Source organism: Gracilinanus agilis, chromosome 3 (assembly GCF_016433145.1).
Source record: "Gracilinanus agilis isolate LMUSP501 chromosome 3, AgileGrace, whole genome shotgun sequence".
Lineage (NCBI taxonomy): Eukaryota > Metazoa > Chordata > Mammalia > Didelphimorphia > Didelphidae > Gracilinanus > Gracilinanus agilis.
In genome coordinates this window covers 216032930-216055143 of record NC_058132.1, presented here as the reverse complement: position 1 = coordinate 216055143, position 22214 = coordinate 216032930, and the positions used below count along the sequence as shown (strand labels likewise).

Below are 22214 nucleotides of genomic sequence, written 5' to 3'. Positions count from 1 at the left end.
AGTAATTCCTCCATTTGATGATTCTGCTGAATAAGAAAGTGAAGTGTTCTGACTTGTCTCTTCCTTCAACTTTAATACCTTTTTATGAAATGCCTCCAGGTGACAGAATGGAAAGAACTTGGATTTAGAGTCAGGGGATTTGCTTTAAAATCTTGGCTACAGGGGGCAGCTAGGTGACTCAGCGGATTAATAGCTTAGACTAGAGGTCCTGGGTTCAAATGTGGCCTGAGACACTTGCTAGGTGTGTGACCCTAGGGAAAGTAACAACCCCCATCGTCTAGCCCTTACTGCTCTTCTGTTTTGGAAGGAATACTTAATATTGATTCTAATATATTAGTTAGGATTCCTCAAATAAAATAAAACAAAATCTTGGCTATACTAATTACTACCTGTGTAATCCTGGGAAAATCATTTAATTTCCTTGAGTTTCCATTTCCTCAAATGAAAAATAAGGTAGTTGAACCAAATAATCTATAAGGCCCCTGTTAGCTCTCTGCAGCTAAGCATAAGTCCTGGGAGAGGTACAAAGACTGAATAAGGCAGCATCCTTACCCTCATGAAGCTCGTAATCTGGGAGGGTTTGTTAAATATCAATGCAAGTAACCATACTATAAAAATTATTTGCTATTAAGGCATAAAATTTTAGAGTTGCACCAGTTCAGGGGGCCTTGTTCATTTCTTTGTGCCCACCTTCAATGAGCAAAAGAGAAAAAAGTCTTAAAACATAAATAAGTTTATTGTTGGGGAGAAAAACATAATTAGGATAGGAAGAATGAGACTTTGCCCTAGAGCATTAATGTAAGGGAGAGAGTTTATTCTTTGTGGGGATCACTGTTCTTTCACCTCATTTTATGGGCTCCTACCACCTTACTATCTTTGTGACTCTGGGCAAGTCATTTAACACAGATTGCCTCAGTTTACTTGCAGCTGATATTCCTGGGATCCCATCACTACCTTCTTGGCCACTTTCTCCACTGACTCATAATTGCACTTTCTGTGTCCTTCCTCTCTCCCTTGCTCCACAAAGTGTTTTTGCTTCAGATGAAAGTTTTTCTAACTAAGCTTCTACTGTTCAAGTTCATTAGAAAAAAAAATGACTCAAAATTTCCCTACTTAGCTCTTTAGTGTTCCCAGAAGACGATCATAGTAGACTTGGAGAAGGGGAAGAGAAATGGGACAAATCTGAATGCTGTAAGGATGTAGTAACTAAGATGAGGAGTAACACATTCTGACTTGTGGTGAGAATTCAATAGTTAAATGTATATTTACTAGCTAGTGTCAACTTAGAGTTGAACTGCTAATGTGGTCTGAGGGCTGCCTCTGTTTCTCTAAGCCTTATTTTATCTCCAGACCTAAACTGGACTCCCCACCTGGACAATAAATTCAGGAGCGGTGTGCATAGAATTTATACTTTTTTTTCCATCTGTAGGTTCTAATAGCTCTTTCTTTATTCAGAGTTTCCAAATGGAAAAGAAAAAGTTTCCATTTTACTGAAGTGCCACCACAATAAGTATGCTTGTTTCAAATTCTTGTGGAAAAGGTGACTGAAGAGGTAGTGTAGTAGAATGGAAAGAGCTCTGGATCAGGTGACCTGGGTTTTAGCTCTGATTCATCATTAAATAGTTGGGCAACCGTTAGTAAATGATTAACTTCTTTGGGACTTAATTTTTTACTTGTAAAATGAGAGGGGGTAAACTAGATTATAAGCAGCTAGGTGGTATCTGACTTCAAATCTGACTTTAGATACTTACTATCTGTGTGATCCTAGGCAAGTCAATTCTGTTTGCCTTAGTTTCCTCATCTGCAAAATGAGCTGGAGAAGAAAATGGCAAACCATCCCAGAATCTTTGCCAAGAAAACAGCAAATGGGATTTTGGTTTTATAAGATTATTCACTTATGAAAATGAATAAAATGAAAATATGTTTTGTGTGGTAATACATGTATAACCCAGATTGAATTGCTTGCCAGCTCCAGGAGGAGGGAGGAAAAAAGGGAGGGTAACAATTTGGATCCTATAACTTTGGAAAACTTATGTGGAAATTTGCTATTAAAATTTTTTAAATGAAAAATGAAAGAAAACCTCAAACAGGGTCATAAAGAATTAGACACGACTGAAAATGACAACAACAAAACTAGATTATATTTACTCTATCTTCCACATCGAAAACTCCATGTCTTTATGAAATCAATTTGGAAAGTCTTGTGAAATACGGGTCTCTAAGACATTACTTAATTTTAAGATGTATTGATGATGCTGAAGTATACTTTCATGGTACCTGTCATGTCTTAATATGGGTGTCGGAAGTACACTCGTCAAGAGCCATCCAAACTCGGCCAGAGTATGCAGTAAGGGACCATAATCAGTTTTAATTTCACAGCCCTGCGTAAATAAATATAGAAACAAGTAAGTACTCTGTATGTCCGTTTTGCTAATGTAAAATAATTTAAATATATGTTATAAGAAACCATAATTAATACTAAAAAATGGTTCCTAGTGGATGATAGGCCAACTCAGATCATGTCTGCGGCTGACCAGCAGCTGCACCAAAGTTCCTAGTGGGTAAAACACTTGGAACGGGGAACCAGGGACTGAGAGAAAAATGGGTTATGAGGTAAAGTCTAAGGGAAGGAGAGCATAAGGCAAGAATAAAGAAACAAAGACAAAGAAAGTTCCAACGTTAGGTAGTCAGACAGCGAGCAAGCTCTGGTGGATAAGAGCTTCACTGGAATGAAGCTCTGATGGTGAAGTTGACATACAGGTATTTTTATTGGGGTTACAACAGTATGGGGGGGAAGGGAAAGTGATAGTTAGACAAGTGATCTGATGCATTAACATTATGAGGTAATCATCAGGAGATACAAACTTCTGGAACCTAAAACAAAAACCTAAACCACCTAGATCAGGAATCCATATGGCCTAAGGTATCTAAGTTTGCTTGATATATATGTTAATTGATTGTTATTGATAAAATAAGGAGACTGAGAGGACTGATTAGTTTTCTGGAGTGTAATCTTCAGGGGGGCAAGGTTGAGGTTCAATTTAACTCAAGGTTACAGAAACCAATCTTAAGAGTCAGCTTTTTGAGTGCTCCTAAAATAATATCAAAATTAATAAGTCTGGACTCCTACAATGTCCAGTTGTAATAGAGAACTCTGTAACATATATAATCCAAAGTGGCTAACATGACAAACTGAAGAGTAGTTTCTACTAATTCCTTTGTATCCAGAGACTATTTTTCTTCAAGAAACTACTGGGTGGGAGCATGGCTTAATCTTACCCTTTTCTTCTCCCATTTATTTACTCTGGTCCCAAGACTAGATGGTTTTGGTATATATTTTACTTAAAAATTTACTGATATCTTTTCATATCATCTTCCTATTGTAACATATTTTTCCTATCTGCCCCCTCCAGAAAGCGATTTCTTAAAAAATAAAAAGAAAGAAGAAAGCAAAATGAAAATACATTAATCAATGGTACATACTGTGTTTTACTTAGCCCCACCTCTTTAAAGAAGGAGAGAGATGAAGGTGCTTTCTCATAGCTTTTATTTGGGGCAGAGAACAAGCATTTTAAAAAATGCTACCAAGAGCCAGGTACTGTGTTAAGTGATTTACAAATATTAACTCAATTGATTCTCATAACAATCCTGTGAGACAGGTCCTATTAAGATACTCATTTCACAGTTGAAGGGAGGCAGACAGAGGTTAAGTGACTTGCCTAGAGTCACACAGCTAGTGCCTGAGGCTGGATTTGAACTCAGCTCTTCCTTTCTCCAGGCCCAGTGCTCTATCTATGGTGTATCTAGGCTGCCAAACTTAGTCATTATAATTACAGAGCATTTAGTTTCAATTTTTGTTGCTATTATTTTTCTATTTTCATTATTATTGTCATCATATAGAATGTTTTCCTGATCACTCCTTTGCATCTCTGAATTTTTTGTCTTCCTTTCTTACAATTCAGTAATATTCTGCAATTTGTTTAGCCATTCTCCAATCATTATACATCTATTTTTTCTAGTTCTTTGCTAATACTAAAAATACTGCTATAAGTATTTGAGGTAATTTTTGGATCTTTCTTTTCCTTCTTTAACAGATGCTTATTAGTGGGATCTCTAGGTCAAAGGATTTGGAGGTACAGAGTCTTTCATAATTTGTTTTATTACCCCAAAGATTGTAAAAGAGGTACATTTGGTTCCAACTTTCTAGACAAGTTATGGTAAAGAAATCTAGAAACTCAGCCAAATGCTCCCATGAAGACAGACATAAATGACATTATTCTTCTCTTATCTAATTGGAGGGCTGACATTCAGATAACTAGGCTTAAAATCCTGTAAATATTTTTGCAGATTTATTTGTTTAGATTTTTATTGACATTAGAGATTATTTTAGAATTTACAGATTTATTTTATCTAAATTGTATCTGTTTTTGTGAGGATTTTTAGTTTCAAAACTTTGGTGAAATCTCTCTACTATCTATCTATCTATCTATCTATCTATCTATCTATCTATCTAATCTATTTATCTTTCATCTATCTGTCTGTCTGTCTGTCTCTGTCTTTCATATTTTAGCTATTTTTTCAGTATCCTCTGATTCTCTGTGACCTCTTTTGGGGTTTTCATGGCAAAGATACTTGGAGTAGTTTGCCATATCTTTTTTCCAGCTCATTTGACAGATGAGGAAACTGAGGCAAATAGGGTTAAGTGACTTGTCCAGGGTCACATGGCTAGTATCTGAGGCCTAATTTGAACTCATGAAGATGCCTTCTTGACTCCAGGCTTGACATTATCTACTGTGCCACCTAGCTGCCCAAATATATCAGATACATATATATTACAGTTGTGTTTTAATGTGTTGGTGAAAGGAAGTTTTCAAACTGAGAATTTCCCCATAGATTAAATCACAGATATTTAATGTACTAACATTTCATAAAAATGCAGCTTATATTTTGAATTTCCTATATTTTTCTACCAATTCTTTCAAGATTTGGGCCAAATTCTGCCTCCTCTGGGAAACTTTTCCTGGTAACTTTAGCCCCTTTCTATTTCTCCTTCCTCTAAGCTGCTGGATACATTATTTTTCACTGTTTTACTCTTTAACTGGGTCATGTATACAGGGTTTCCCAAAAAGATTGTGTTGTTTTAAGCTATTAAAGCTTATTTATTTGTATTTAAGTTATTAAAGTTTAAAACTGCACAAAATCTTTTTGGGACACCTCTTGTCTGTGAGACTGTAGGAGGCTGGATTAGAAGATGACTTCTGTAGTCCCTGTATCAAATTTATGATCCTGTGATCCTCCAGGAATAAATTCTGGAATATGAGCTTGGGGAAACTGAGGGAAGGAAGGATTTCATTTTGTTGAAGAGGCTTTGGAGGTCTTCAAATTTCTACAGCAATTCATGGATCAAGGGAAGAGGCAGGAAGCAGAGAAGAGATTGGATATGAAGGTCTTTTTTTTACTGTATATTTGTTCAGACTGAATTGAAAAGTTTGTGCTTGGGACCCTCCCCAATACTTTGCTGCCTTGTATTTTCTAGTTTCATCAAAAATAGGTTTTCTGTATTTATTCTACTATTTAGCACATGGCTTTCTTATGTGAAAGTTAATGCCACCAAAAAACCTTGTGTATATACAAGGTTTATTGGTGGCATTAACTTTCACATAAGAGTGCCAGCCATAATATAAAAGAAGCCGTACATAAAAATCATGAGCTAATGATTGGGGAATGGTTAAACAAATTGTGATATATGAATGTAATGAAATATTTTCATGCCATAAAAAAGGATGAATCTGAACAATTCAGAGAAAAATAGGAAGATGTATGAGCTGATGCAGAGCAAAGAAAAAAGGAGCAATACTCACTGACTACAGAAACATGAATAAAGACACTAAGACAATTGAATTCAGATCAAGTACAATGGCAAATGTAGGCTCCAGATAACTGAGGTTAAAACACATTCTCATCCTTTTTGTTAAGAAAGGGCAAACTATGAGAATGGAAATTTCATTTATTGTCAGTCACAGGCACTACACTCAATGCTATAACTAGTAATTCTAGTACTAAGGCTAGCATCAAAATAAGGGGTAAATGGTGAGAAAATTGCCCTTAGATCTACTTTTAAAAGTAAATCAAATGGTTATGCAAGCTTTCTGGCATGTTGGTGTCCTCTATGACTCCAGACATTCCTAAAGACTTGCTAGAGTAACCCTGAGATGGTTTGAGGCCTCGCTCAGCTCTGACTTCGGAGTAAGGTTATAGAAACCTCAGATATTGCAGCCTAGACTGGTAAAGAGTAAATGTTTTTGCCTATAGTGTGAAACCAAAGCTTTTTCAGTAATTCCTTTTGAATTCTCTAATCTTTAGGTTTGGAATTTTCATCAGCTTTGTGAAGGGGTTGGAAAAAATATGGATCCTTCTTCAAGATGTCCATTATCTCTTGGACTTTGAGACCATTGAATGATGTTTAATAAACCTAATTTTTACAGTAAAAAAAAAAAAGTAAATTAGATGGGGTAGTTAGGTGGCTCAGTGGATAGTGAGCAGGACCTAGAGACCAAAAGTCCTGTGTCCAAATATAGCCTCAGATACTTCCTAGGTTTGTGAATCCAGGTAAGTCACTTAAACCCAATTGCCCAGCCCATCCTGTTCTTCTGTCTTAGGATCAATATTTAGTATCAATTCTAAGACACAAGGTAAGGATTAAAAAAAAAAGAAGCGAATTAGAGACCTGAGACCTATGATCCTAGGTTATGGCAACTTTGGAACACTATGAGAGAGGTTTCTACCAGGAGAAAGGCTGAGTCAGGAAAGAGCTCACATAGGTTACGGCCCTTAAGGAGATGAATAATTATGTTCAGCAATTTGATTCCTTCCAATTTTACCTAATTATTCTTGTTAAAGAGGTTCTAAGTTGGGGGCAGTTGGGTGGCTCAGTGGATGGAGAGCCAGGCCTTGAGATGGGAGGTCCTGGGTTCATATCTGGCCTCTGACACTTCCCAGCTGTGTGACCCTGGGCAAGTCACTTAGCACACTGCTTAGTCCTTACTGCTCTTTTGTCTTGGAATCAATACATAGTATTGATTCCAAGGCAGAAGGTAAGGGTTAAAAAAAAAAAAAGAGATTCTAAGTCAGTTAGTTGTTTTTGCTTATTCTAAATTCAGTGCCCTGTGGCAAAGCTCCTCTTTGCCAATCCTAATTCTGGTTCCAGCTACATCAGATAATTTTAATTTTTTTTGTTTGTTTTTATGGGGAGAAAGTATATATATGTGTATGTGTTGGGGTAGTGGTGGTGTAGGTTACTGGGGCACGATTGATATGTCAAGACAAGCTGTATCAATTTTTAAAAAAGAAAATGGATCCTTCACAAAGCCTTACTCTGGTGCCTTATTGTGGTAAGGTGGTGATCTGGAGTTCTTAATCGTTATGCTAAAAGAGTACAAAGCCTGGAAGATTCTATCATGCTGGTAAATTTTTGATTATGATTTCGGAAATAGACTATGTTTGCTCTCCAAGGGTTAACCTAACTAACATGGCTTAGGAGTAAGAAATAAGAGAGACCAAAGTCTTGTAGACTATTTAGAATATATAGACACCCATATATCATGAACACATTCACCAAGAAGAGAGCTGATCAGCATAGTCTACCAAGAATTAAAGATATAAGGCACCTAAAGAATGATGGAGAGATGCAGAGTAGCTAGGAGAAGGGCCATCCAGATGATCAATCAGAAGCTGGGATATTATAAAAGGCTAGGATAGGAACAAAATAAGGCATATATTTTTAGCCATGGTCTATGTGTTGATTCATTTTACTTGACTATCATTTATTAGAAGGGAGGTGTTTTGAGGAGGGGGAAGTAGGTGGGAAGTCACTCAAAAAATATATACGTATCTGTGCTGGCATGAATTTGGATGTGCTATCCAAGACCAACCAATCAATTAATAAACATTTATTAAGCTCCTACTAAGTGCCAGGCACTGTGCTAAGCTCTAGGGACACAAAAAAAGAGGCAAAAGACAGTCCCTGCCCTCAAGGAGCTTATAATCTAATGGGAGAGATAACGTACAAACAAATATATACAAGCAAGCTATATACAGGATAAAAAGGAAATAATTAAGGGAGGGAAAGCACTAGAATTGAGGAGTTGGGAAAGAATTCCAGTAAAAGATGAGATTTTAGTTGGAACTTAAAGAAAACCAGGAAAGCCAGTACGAATATGGACAAATATACTGGTCAAGGACAACAGTGGTTTAGAAGATAAACTGGTTTATAAAATATAACGGAAGAAGAGAGTGAAATTATATAGTGAGAAGCAGTGGAAAATATATCTCTATTTGTCTTGTAGACACATTACAGATGAATGATATGTTAGGTTTAGAATTGAATAGAAAGAAGGTTGTGGGCTAGATTGCCTTTAGGAAATTTTTTAGTGCTTTTAATAATCCCAAGTGTCTTCCTGAAACAAGATTTCATTTTTGTAACAACAATAATCTTCTGATGATGATGTTTGGCAGAAGCAGTGGAATAAATTCCATAGTCCTCAAAGAATTTAAGATGCAAGTCTCCCAAGGGATGACGGAGAGATGCATTGTAGCCATGAGAAGGGTCAAACATATTCTCAATAAGATGTATGAAAGATATTATTAAAGAAATGTTTGATTGTGAAGAGACAGCATGGCATAGGAAGCTAGCTTTGGAGGCAAGAAGATATGAGTTCAAGTCCTACCTTTGACCTATTTTAGAGGAACTGACAATAAACACCAGTGGGGAGTGCTTCTATACTAAAAGTTTCCCCACAATGATATTTTTAAAAACTACAAAAGGAAATAGATTGGTTGTATAATGAGAATGAAGGATAACTGATGGAAATCATTATATTCCACTGGTAGTCATGCAAATCAAGAGATCTAGAAATTTTCCTTCTCCTTCTCCCCCCATGTCCCTGGCCCCAATATTGGACAGATCTTTTGTAGAGAATTTTTCTAGAAACATGGGCAAAATTCACATAGGATAAGAAGGCTTGGATGGGATGCAATCTGAATTACTGGAAAGAATAGCCACACTAATGAAACTATGGAACAACATAAATATTAAAAATAGATAGTCTATTAAAAATGCAAAACTACAAATAAAGGTCCTAAAAGGAATGGCCTCAGATGCACAACTCATATACTTGCACTCAGGATGGAAAATTCTGCCAGGCAGGCTCTTGATAGATCAGTCTTCCTATCCATTATTTAGAATGCATAGTAACCTCAGCAATATTGTATCTGATTGGGAAGAATTTCTGTGCCAGGCAAAAGGGAGGATTTAAAAAAATTCCATGGACTTTGAACTGTGCCTAGGATGATACTTAAACAACCAGTCAATTGAATTTTTTAAAAAAAGCCATTATATGGAGATGGAACAGTGGATAGAATCCTGGGCCTTTAGTGAAACATTTACTAGCTTGTTATCCTGGGCAAGTCCTTTAAGCTCTCTTTGTCTTGGTTTCCTCAACTGTAAAATGGGAAAAATAATAGCACCTCCCTCCCAGGGTTTTTGTGTGGATCAAATGAGCTAATATTTATAAAGTATTTAGCATAATTAACATAGAAATGCTAGTTATTGTTATTATTACACAAAATAAGTAGTTAGTTGACTGACTGACTTTATGTCATGTTTCTCCTTTTTAATCAATGGCATTGTACAGAGATAGCCAAAGTATCAAAAGGCTTTAGATTTTACATTAGAATGTTAAATCTTTTGAGGATACACTGTTAGCAGTTTTTCAGCTAAATATTTGTGTTTCTTTTAAAATTTTAATTTTTAGCTAGCGACCGTGGGCAAGTCTCTTAATCTCAATTTCCTAGCCCTTTAAATCATTATTTATATTGATTCCAACAGAAGGTAAGAGTTTAAGCAAAAGTTTAATTTTGCCATATCTGACTAAATATAAAAGTACATGTTTTAAATCTGAGAGAAGACTGCCAATATATTTTTGATCAACTTTCATCTAGAAATAAACAGATATGTAGGAATAATGAGGTACCAAAAAAAAGCTAACCTAGAAAATGAAAAGTACCAATAAAATTATTTCCAGATAATTTTGATTTACCTCAATAACGGTCCATTGTTCTACTACAATAGCATCATTTCCTTTCCTGTTAGTACCTGGCACTCCAGAACCTTCTTCTTCATATATAAATAATCCTTCCAAAGATTTGGACAAATGATCTGTGGAGACAAGGGATATACTTATGAATGGCTTTATGTATGTACTATCTTCAACCTAAAATAATCTTGTAGGAGGCTGAAAAGAAAAAAAAATCCAAATAATTGGTTAATAGGCACTTATTTTGGTTGTCCCAATTATATTTTTCTCCTTTTTAGTTAAATTATAGCTATTTTCCCTCTTCTTCAAAGGAGCCAGACAATGAGCATTGAGTCCCCTAAAGCAGTTGTCTGAAATTAGAAACAACAGGAAATAGCCTTCAATTTGAGAAAAGATTTAGTTTATGTTACATACTTTCAATATATATTATTTAGGCCAATAAGAGAAACAACAACAATTTCCCCCCTTCCTCTCTCACCCCCTGAAATGATATAATGATGCCACAAATAATACTAAGGCAAAATTAATTCAAAATACACCAACACAAAAGGCAGCATTTAATCCAATGAATCTAATAAAAAATGTTGACAATAACAACAGGAAGACTCTAAGCAGACATCATTGTCAGAAGGATTCCTGATGGGAAGGAAGTTATAAGGGAGTGCCCCTCTGACTTGTTTCTTAGGCAATTGTAACCAAGTGTCATGGAAGCCCTTTTTTTCCCCTATTGGGCTTTCACTAAGGAAGGTCTCCATGGCCATATGCTGGCTAAGTTTTTTTGTTTTTAAAGAACAGTACATATCCTTTTTTTATTTCAAAGAGTACATATTCTAATGGTTATATCAAAACTTTGATCCTTTATAATCTAAACATGAAGAATTTTAAAGTATTTTAAAATAATTTTTAATTTTAATTTTTGAGGCCACAGACATGAAGAGAAAATAATTTCTTTTTGATGTGATTTAGTCCTAGTGCAATACCAAAAAGAATCTCTCTTTCTCTCTATTTTTTTTTTGGAGGGATCAAAAGTATCCCCCATTTGTTTGATTTGGTCTCTTAATTGCTGGTTACTGGTTTCCTAAATATAGTAGATATCCCACTTCCTTTAAGTGTAATTTTCTAGTGCCACACCAAAGATTGCCAGAGTAGTCCAATATTTTTTGAATAGGGGTTTAAGGTTTCTCTAAGACACCATCATGTATTTTGATGTTTATGCAGCTGTATGTAATGTGTCTCTTGTTTTGTTTGAGATTACATGATGTGAAGATGAAGGCCTTATGGCCTTGACCGTCAGGTTTGTGTGTTTTCAACACTGGGGCTTCTGGTTTTGTTGGAAAGAAACAATTTTACCTCAGTAGGAGATGTCTGCCTCCTGTCTGGGACAACAAGCAGCAAGCTTGAGGAAAAACTGCAGCAAGCTAATTCACTCTGTCCCTGGGATGGTGGCTGTCCAGGAACCTGTAGGCCTATATTTTTATTAGGGTTTTTTTTTTTTTAATAGGAAAGTTTGTAAGTGAGTGATGTGGAGGTAGGGGTGATTTCAGGCCAGGCCTTGTGGGAAGATTAACACCTGAGGTTCCACTAACATCTATAATTATTAGGTATATTGAAAGATGAATTGACTTCTCAGGTCATGAGGATAATATAGTAAAATGGAAGAGTTTCTCAGTTTTGGGGCCTTTCCAAATTGATGAATTTCTTTACATTATGTAATGAATTCTCAAGAAATAGGATAATTTTGTGAAATATTTACTCTGCTAAATAAAATTATTTGAAAGGAAATTATTTAAGATATGATTATTTGATTGGCAAAGGAAGTGATTTTTTTTCCAAAAAATGCTTTATTGATGCTCTTTTAAAAAAACAAACCCTTCCCTTGCCCCTTAGACTCAATACTACATATTGGTTCCAAGGCAGAAGACTGGTAAGGGCTAGGCAAGGGAGGTTAAAGTGATTTGCCCAGGGTCACACAGCTAAGAAGTGTATGAGGTCAGATTTGAATCTAGGACCTCCTGTCTCTGCACCTGGCTCTCAATTTATTGAGCCACCCAGCTGTTAACACTATTGATGCTCTTTTTTTTTTTAACATCTATGCTACCTCACAGTGAATTCCCCATGCCAAACAGAATTCTCCTCTGTAACAAAGATATACAATTAAACAAAATAAATCAACCCACTGACCATGTCTCACAAGTCCTTGTCATAATGTACAACTTCTCTAGCAAGAGGTTAAGAGGCATTATATAATTTCCTAGTGGCCATCTACCTTGTCTGTTCAATCTATATCTATATCTATATCTATATCTATATCTATATCTATATCTACATAGTATTATATATTATATACAATATTACACAAAATATTATATATAATAACATATATGTATGTATATGTAATATTATATATATTTAAAATGATGGACATTATTCCCCTGGCAGAATAGGCAGATGAGAACAATTTGTTCCAATGACAATGAAGGTGGCTGAAATAGGCACTTTGGAGTGTCTAGAGCTTGATTAGACTCTGAATACACCAAAGTCATCAATGGAAGTAATTTAATTAGTCGTAATAAAATGGCATTTTAAGCTCATACTGGAAATAGATACCTTTAAGCAAAGGTCATCACTGTGCTGGTGTATATAGATCTCTCAATCATTCAATGCGCTCCTCCTTTTTCTTCCCCATCTCATATTAAACCCTTAAGATTTTTTCATATAAGCCCAGAGCTGCTGTTCCAAGCTTTCTCTTCAAGTCTTTACTTTCTTTTCCTTCACTGTTAGAATTCTAGAAAGAAATGTCTACAATCTCTACCCCATCTCCTTTTCACCCATTTACTCTTCTACCCGTTGCCATCTGGCTTCTGACTGCCACTCTACCCAAATTGATCTCTTCAAGGCTATCATAGTAACTTTTTGAAAGCTAAAAACAATGTATTTTTCTTAGTGTTCATCCTCTTTGACCTTTCTTTAGCTTTTAACATCTTTTTTTATGGTTTTTTTTTCCTAAATATTTTCTCCTTTGACCCCTGCCATGCTGCCATCTTCTGGTTCTTTTACTTATAGGAATGTTTCTTTTCTGCCTCCCACTGGTTTATCTTTGTATAATTAGAAAATCTTGAACCCCCGAACTACATTACCCAGAATCTGCTTCCTTTCATCCCCAAGTTGAATGCTTACATTGTTTGTATATATTTGTGGGTAACTCCACCTGTGTGCTTGGCTGGGTGAGCTCTCTTTTAAAAAATTTTCCTTTGCTTCAAATTAGTATTAATAAACTTTATAAATATAATACTTGGAGTATTTGGATATTAATTTTAATTCTCACATCTTCTACTGCCCAAGGCTATGGATGACTCAGAGGCTCTGCCTATGGCCCTCTTCTTTCATTATACTTTCCTTAGTGATTTCATCCATTTTTAAGGGTCCAATTACAGCTGATTCCAACCATGGGTATTTCTAGCTGAGATGTAGCCACCAGTCAAACTCCAAATAATCCTTTATTTATTTATAGATTAAACGGTCTGGTCTAGATAGTTTCTTTCAGTTATAATAATTCTAAGTTCCAACTCATCATCCTTCCAACCAGAACTTTTCTTTCCTCTCAGCTGACTTGCTTTTTCTGTTAATGACACCATTATCCTCTAGGTCATTCAAGCTCAGACATTTTAGAATCACATTTGAATCTTTCTTCTCTTTCATATACAGTTAATTTATAAGCCCTATTGGTTCTACCCTCATAGTACCTCTCACTCTTGGCCCTCCTCTTTACTCACATTGTCATCACCTACTTGCTTCCAGGCTTTAGCCTCTGTTACGGGCAGTATGGTGCTTCTGGATTGGGCCTGATAGAGAGGTGGCCCAAGGTTCTCAGATGGTTCAGGGACCTAAGCTGAGTAGGGATGGGAAGCCTAAGCGAACACCAAGGTTGAGACGGTGAACACCAGGTCCCACAACTGTTTGTAGCTCAGCTGAGCACCAGTTCCCACCTACAGTGCCCAGAACTAAGTAATCCAGTGAGAAGCTGTGAATGGAATCACACAGCTTCTCTGGCTGCTTGTCCCAGGGTTAAGTTGATAGATAGATGTTAGGGTTGATTAGATAAATGTTGATGATAAATGGATAATGTGGTTGACTGCAATTTAGCTAAAGTATTCCCTTTCCCCTTGGATGCCAGAATATTAAACTGATCTTGTAGGATAGACACAGCCTTCACCTAAATGAACTTTAAGAATTTAATTACAATAAGCTCAGGGGAAGGATCACGGTTGAGGAATGAGGTGTTGGAAATCTATGCTAGACTATAGATAATAGAGATGGGAGGTCAATCGATAACCAGGTTGTGTCAGTTGGCTGGAGAGGCTCTTCTCCCTCTCTGGCCCTGGTCAGGCTGGGCACCTTGGCCCTGACCACATGGACTGAGGATTGATGATGTTCTTCTTGATAATCAGGTAATTGGTATATATCTCACAGCTCTATTCAATATTTGATAATGTGGTAATCAATGAAGCAGGATACAGGTAACTCGAGGAGGTTGCTTGGCTTACCCACCCAGCCACCCGGCGTCCCCTTCTCACAGCTGAGAGACTGTTTGCCTCAGCTTGTGTCTTTTTATAGTGTTGGCAGCAACTGTCTTTTGCCCCTTGGCTCATGGCATCTGGGTAAGGTTCCGAATTCCAAACTGTTGGTTGTCACTCAACTTGCTCTCCATTTTCTTACCAGAAAATGGTATTATACCTCTCTAGAGCATTTCCCCCTCTTTTCTTTAATACTCTTACCTTCTGTCTTAGAATCAATACTGTGTATTTGTTCCAAGGCAGAAAAGTGGTAAAGGCTTGGCAATATGGGTTAAATGACTTGCCCAGGGTCACACAGCTAGGCCAAATTTGAACCCAGGACCTCCCATCACTAGGCCTGACTCTCAATTCACTGAGCCACCTCACTGTCCTAGTCAAATGCTTTTAAAAATTTAATAAACAATAAATGCAACAGGATCTTGTATTTGTTATACCTTTTAGTTAATGAGCTGTGTTGATGGAGGCCTTCTGCTGTAGAAAATAACTTCTGACAGCCCACCCAGCCATCTTTTCATCAAGGATGACTTCCACATTTATGTAAAACATTGTCATAAAGATTTTGTAGTAACAATAAAGTGGACATTGCATAGCTAGCTGCCAAAATAGTTTTTTAAATACACAGGTCTGACCATGCTATTTCATTGTTGAAAAGCCATATTTGGTGGCTCCCTATTGTTAAAGGCATAAACTCAAACTACTTAATCTGACATTCAAGGCCCTTCACATTCTGGTGCTAACTCACATTTCCTGTCTCATTTCATATAATTTCACTTTATATATTCTACATGCTAGACAAATGATACTATAGTCTGTTCTCAACTTGTCTTGTCCTTTTCCATATCATCCATTTGGGCATATTTGCCTGTTGTAATATTTCTTTTCTTTTAAAGGAAACTTACATGCTACCCTCTCCATAAAGCCTTCCCTGGTTTCCTAAAGATGAAAATATTCTCTCCTACTCAAATTTTCCTAGGGCACATTGGGCCTGTCATATTCTGCTTTGATTTAGACCTGTGGATGTGTCTATTCCTCCAAGAGATAATACGTTCCTTAAGGGGGTAAATGAAAGGGAGTAGGCATTTATTATGCACCTGCTGTGTGCCAGGCACTGAAGTAAATGCTTTACAAATATTATCTTTTTTTGATTCATGGAGATCAGGGAATTAATTAATTAATTTATTATCTTTGTACCCCAAGCATCTAGTACAGTGGTTCCCAAACATTTTTTGGCCTACCGCCCCCTTTCCAGAAAAAATATTACTTAGTGCCCCCTGGAAATTATGAAACTATTTATTGAACTCAGAATAGAACGTAATACAAAAAAAGTGTGGCCATCACTGTCCTCCTGGATCGCTGCAGCATCCACCAGGGGGCAGTGGTGCCCACTTTGGGAATCACTGATCTAGTAGAACACCTTGGCCATGAAGGGTGATTAGTAAGTATTTATGGAATTGATTGTGGTGGATTGAAATTAAGTTCAAATAAACATTAAGGGGGCAGCTAGGTGGTTCAGTGGATGGAGAGCCAGGCCTAGAGATAGAAAGTCCTGTGTTCAAATCTAGCCTCAGTTACTTCCTGGCTGTGTGACCCTGGACAAGTCACTTAACCCCATTGACTAGCCCTTACCACTCTTCTGCTTTGGAACCAATACACAGTATTGATTCTAAGATGTGTGATAATGAGATTAAATCTACTCTGTTGGGGGCAGCTGGGTAGCTCAGTGGAGTGAGAGTCAGGCCTAGAGACAGGAGGTCCTAGGTTCAAACCCGGCCTCAGCGACTTCCCAGCTGTGTGACCCTGGGCAAGTCACTTGACCCCCATTGCCCACCCTTACCAATATTCCACCTATGAGACAATACACCGAAGTACAAGGGTTAAAAAAAAACAAACTACTCTGTCCATTCTTAATCACGAAAGGTGAAAACAACCCCACTTAATTCTCAAGTGGGAAGTCTGTGACTTATGTGTGCAAGAGTGGGCGTGAATCAGAATTGACTGACTGCCCCCTAGGCAGTCCTAAGAAAAGTGTCTGTTGTGATTGGATATGTAAACTAAGAGGAAGGCACAGGAAGTGATGAAAAAGAAGCATTTTTAAAAGGGAGTGACAACTTCCTGTAGTTTTGCTTTTTCTCTTCTTGTTTGTTGCTTGGACATGGAGGAATGTTGGCTGGGACCCTGAGACCTTGGTGAGACTGTTCTTAAATCTCTCCCTCAGAACTACACATGCGTGGTGAGTGAAGAAGGCTGACTACCTTAGCCTCCCTGGAGGTACTAGCCTCCGGGAGGCTCCCTTGATTGGGAGAAGCCCTTGTGGCTAAAACTCTTGTTAATTGACTTTTAGCCTCTCTGGCTGGGCCTCTGGAGCCCTGCTGGAGTAAAGCCCAGACTTGAATACAAAATCTAGTTTGTTAAGCTAGATCTCTTACTTTACCCTCTTCCCATCTCTCTATTTCCACTCTCTCCTATATTTTATAAATAAATTACTAAAATCATTTTAGAATTGATAATTATTCAATTCTTGGTGACCACTCCTTTAAATATTATATCCAACCAAAACCCCCTTTTTTCCTTTTTATAGACAGAAGGTAAGGGATTAAAAAAATATCAAGAGAAGCTTTGAAAGGGAAATAATTCCAAGCAAGTAAAATGAAGCCTTTGGAACATTTGTTGATATGGTAGGGGAATTTATGGGTTGCTTCAAATGATGTCATGCTTCTCCTTCCTACAAATGCCCAACAATAGTCTTCTCATGATCTTATTAGTCATGGAATCTTCCAGTCTTTATTGCTTGAAGTTCAAGGTTGCTCTAAAGAGAATGCATGGGGTGGGTGACTTGGTTATTGCACATGAGTGGCGATGATTTCTGCAGTGTCACTGATATTATGGACCTTAATGAATGACGGGAAAAAGAAGCAACCACTGATCTCATGCAGTGAGAGTGAGAGACACGGGTGGGCAGCCTCCAACAAGGTCTGGAGATCTCGAGAAACTTCCTCAGCAGGTTGATTATTCTTTAAATTTATAGTCAGTGTTGTAGTCATTGTGTATGTTTTCCCCATGGCTCTGATTACTTACTTTTTCATCAATTCATGTCTTTTGATGCTTCTTTTTATTTATCATATTTGTTGTTTTTTACAACAATAACATTCCATTATATTCATGTGCCACAATCTGTACAGCCATTCTCCAATTTAAGATTGTCTACTTTGTTTTCAGTTCTTAGCTATCACAAAAAGTGTTGCTATGAAATTTTGTGTATATAATGAATTTCTTTTTGCCAGTGACCTCCCTAGGGTATATGCCAACCAATAGAGAAACTGGGTCAAAGAAGGATGTTAAAAAATTTATTCATTTTATTTGCATAATCCTAAATTGTAATTCAGAATGGATGGCTTAATTTCCAGCTACCCTAGAGCAGATATGTTCTGGACTTTTCTTCCAATCTTGATCATTTCTATCTTTTGTCATCTTGACCAATTTGCTCAGATGTATGCAAAACTTCATGGTTGCTTAGATTTTCATTTCCATCACTCTTAATTATTTGGAGCATTTTCTCATATAGTTTGTTTGTTGTCATTTGCAATTCATTTTTTGAGAACTTAACTTAAAGAGATGGATTTTTGTATTAGGGAGCTGCCTAGGAAAGGTCTTCTTTCAGTAAGGTGCCTTCCAACAATATGTTAAATCATCCAAATTTACTTAGAGATAGAGCAGCAATAATTATATTCAATCACTGTCTGATTATTGAGTGGGTCATAAAACAGGGCATATATTCTTGTCCACAGTATTTGCCACCATTACTGAGAATATGCAGTACATAGTCCAAATGGAAAATGTAATCTTTAAATCCTCTCTATGCTCCTGTTTGTACATGACATTGTACTGATTTCAGCAAGCTGGGAATCTTGTACTTTTCCTCGGGAGATATATATTCACTCTAAAGATTCTGGTCTAACCAAATGGAGAAGGAATGTCTACTATTCAGATTATATAGCAGGCAGTTGGATGGGTAGCACATAGGACTAGTCCATCAGTTTGCATAACTTTGTCAGACACTGTACATGGAAAATAAACTTGATTCAGAATTGAATAGGAATAGAGGAGGGGAAATCATCTTTAAATGATCCTTGGTTTTTTTAAAACACATATTCTTATATGGCAGATACAACAGTCTGCATTAAATTATTAATTAATTTAATGAAAGCTCTTAGAATAATAGAATTAAAGCTCTCAGTGACCAGATAGATAATGGAGAGATGCACAGTGGGTGGGTATGAGTAGTCTGACATATTATCTATGAAACATTGGCAGGGAGAAGCAGCATAAATTTTATTATTAAAATGCATGACTAGAAAAATGAGGTGAGCTGGTGACAGAACCCGAGAAAGGGATAACTGATAAATAGCTCATTTTCTCTCTTAGTAATCGTGCAAATGATGTCACTGGGGGCAGCTAGAAGGTATAGTAGATAGGGTACTGGGCCTGGAGTCAGGAAGACATGAGTTCGAATTTGACCTCAGACACTGATTACCTATGTGACCCTGGGCAAATTACTTAATCCTGTTTGCCTTAGTTTCCTCATCTGTAAAAAGATTTGGAAAAGGAAATGGCAAACCTCTCTAGTATCTTTGCCAAGAAATCCCCAAAAGGGGTCATGAAGAGTCAGACATGACTGAAAAACAACTAAAGAAACAAAATTATGTTGAGAGCTACAGAGAAGCCCTCAAGATGTATGGATCTAAGGGAGGAAACAGGAAAGGGTCATTCAAAATGAGCAGGCACAGAAAACAGGTCATCTTCCACCCTGGGGAAGGGAAGTACATCGATCGATATAATTCACTACAGAAACCTCCCTGGCCTTCAATATTTGCCTAGCCTAGCCCCTCTGGGCTCCCTCTCTAGCTGAGACTCACACTCACATGGCGTGGGTCCCTCAAAGGGAGGCTGCTCTGGCCAGGAGTTTCTCACCAATGAGCTTTTTTTTTTTAATAGTCAATTAGATGGCACAGTTTACTAAAGGAAACACACTTACTAATGGCACAGGGAGAACAGCACCTAGAAACGTCTCCCCCGAAGCCTGGGGGTACACATGCAGCGCATAGGGGAAGAGTGGCATAAATACATCAATAATGGCGCACCCACAGAGTAAGCACACGGGGCGAGGCGACACGAGTCTGTCACGCTGTCAGTGCCCAATCTCTTGGGACGCCTTTGCGCCGCTGCTTCCTGGATGCCGTGTATTTGCTTGGGGGGCGGGCAGAGAAGTGCCTGCACCTCTCCATAGCTCCCAGCCTTAGATGCCTCTTGAGCCAGAGCAGGCTCTCCTCTCAGAGAGCAGCCGCCACATGGCTGGAAATGCTTGCTGCCCCACATTCCAGCTCGCGCTCGGAGCTGGCTGGGCTGCTTCCTCACCTGGTCGTCACTCTCTCTTCCCCTAGAGCTGTGCTGCCTCCTGCTGGACAGGTAGCGCCACTACAGGATGGCTCAGGGGATGGGGGTGGGGGCGGGGAAAGAGAAGATAAAATATCTTCTTGGCTTGCTCTGGTGCAGAGAGCTTAATGCTTCCACTGCTTCCAGGACTGGAAGACTTAGTCGTCGTTATTTTTTGCATAATTTTATTTTTATTGCCATACAAAAAAAACATTTCCATATTGGCCACTGTTGCAAGAGCACACTCATACATAACCCAACCCCCAAAATAAAACCATAAATACAATGATGGGAAAGAAAGACAATTCCAACAGCTCTTTCTCTGGCTGTGGAGACTCCCTGTTAAGTCTTTAGTTATTGTTTTTTTTTTTTTTTAACTCTTACTTTTTGTATTGATTCTAATAGGGCAGAAGAGCGGTAAGGGCTAGGCAATGAGAGTCAAATAACTTGCCCTGGTTCACATATCTAGGCCATGTCTGAGGTCAAATTTGAACCCAGGACCCTCCATCTCCAGGCTTGGCTCCCTATCCATTGAGCAACTTAGTTGTCCCCAAAGGCTTAGTTTTTTAAAAGCTACAACAAGTCAATGAGTAGTTGCCTTTCCAATTCCACTATGGAAAGCTTTATAAAGAGATTTTTGTATTTAATTTAACAGATGAACCAACCTCATCGCTTTTGTTATGTGCCTCTTAATTTTTTTTAATTACATTAGCTGAGCAAAAGGGTTTAAAGGTGGAATGGGATGGGGAGAGATTTCCCTTCCATTATGCTAGCAATACATAATATTAATTCAAAATCCAGGACAAGAACATTTTTATCTATCAATTTAATAATTATTTAATCTATGTTGGTCTTGTCACCTAATTAGACTACAGACCTTGTAGGAAGTGCCATCTTCTTCTTGAGCTCAGACTGCCTAGCACAATGTTGATTATACTGCATAGTAGATAGTCAAGATATCTTACTGGTTAATGGAATGAAGGGCTGAAGGGCTGGGAATAGTTAGGAGCAAAGGTGCTATATGTATGGTTTTCAACCCTCCTGAATACGGCCCAAAACAGATTAAAATGTAATTGGGAACTATTTGTCAAAGTAAATATACAATAAAACATTGATAATATTACATTTTAAACTAAGTCAACTTGTGGCTCACAGAGATTCTTATATATTGGTTTAGAGATCCCCATTTCTTTTTTTTTAAACCCTTACCTTCTGCCTTGGAACTAATGTATATACCGTGTATTGGTTCCAAGGCAGAAGAGTGGTAAGGGTAGGCAAGGGGGTTTAAGTGACTTGCCCAGGGTCACATAGCTAGGAAGTGTCTGAGGCCAGATCTGAACTCAAGAAGGGTCTTCTAGATTCCAAGCCCCAAAACCTCCCGTCTTTATTTAATCAATCAATCAATCAATCAATCAATTAAGTTTTAGAACTCTTACCTTTCATCTTGGAGTCAATACTGTGTATTGGTACCAAGGCAGAAGAGTGGTAAGGGTAGGCAATGGGGGTCAAGTGACTTGCCCAGGGTCACATAGCTAGGAAGTGTCTGAGTTCAGATTTGAACCCAGGACCTCTGGGCCTGGCTCTCCATTCACTGAATCACCCAAGTGACCCCTAGATTTGAATGTTTTAAGAGAAATCAATTTAATTTTGGGAGGCAATGTCTGGTTCTTGCTCCCATCCTCACATGAGCATCTTTTCCCATGGTGGGCTATCTTTTAACATCCATCCATTTAACTCTTCTACAGTATTGCTCAGGAGGCCTGAAATAAAGAGTCATATGAACGAATAGCTCACCCAAGTAGTTCTCAGGGACAGAAATGTCAACCAACACTGAATTCAGTAACTGAGTTCAGCTGGCGTCCCTTTAAAGTCCTTTTCCAGATGTCCCAAACATTTTTTCACAGTCTCTCTGCATCGGGGCATCTGGAGAGTCTTTACACGCTCTCAGTGGAGTCCCGAATGACGTGCCCCATCGTCAAACTGCCAAAAGGCTGAGGCTGGTTTGGGGCTCTGCCCTTGTAAAGCGGGCTATGGAAGAGGTCTAATGAGACATTCCATGGCGGCTGCTGAGAGCCATGATTTCCCCTGAAGCCCCGACTGTAAATAGCTTGGAAGC

At 37.9% G+C, this 22214-nt stretch overlaps 1 protein-coding gene and 1 non-coding gene across 2 annotated transcripts in view; one reads left to right on the top strand and one right to left on the bottom strand.

Moving 5' to 3' along the window:
* The window catches only part of RFTN2 (raftlin family member 2), an 88513-nt gene that overhangs the window by 24784 nt on the left and 41515 nt on the right, over positions 1 to 22214 (bottom strand). Inside the window, exons 7-8 of the mRNA XM_044669065.1 lie at positions 10098 to 10216; positions 2278 to 2381 (exon numbers count right to left, since the gene is read on the bottom strand). Coding sequence (XP_044525000.1) covers positions 2278 to 2381; positions 10098 to 10216 — 223 coding nt within the window. The remainder of the gene's footprint in view (positions 1 to 2277; positions 2382 to 10097; positions 10217 to 22214) is intronic.
* Positions 6139 to 6273, top strand: LOC123243481. The gene has a single exon (XR_006506003.1). It is a non-coding gene; the product is annotated as a small nucleolar RNA SNORA9 (small nucleolar RNA).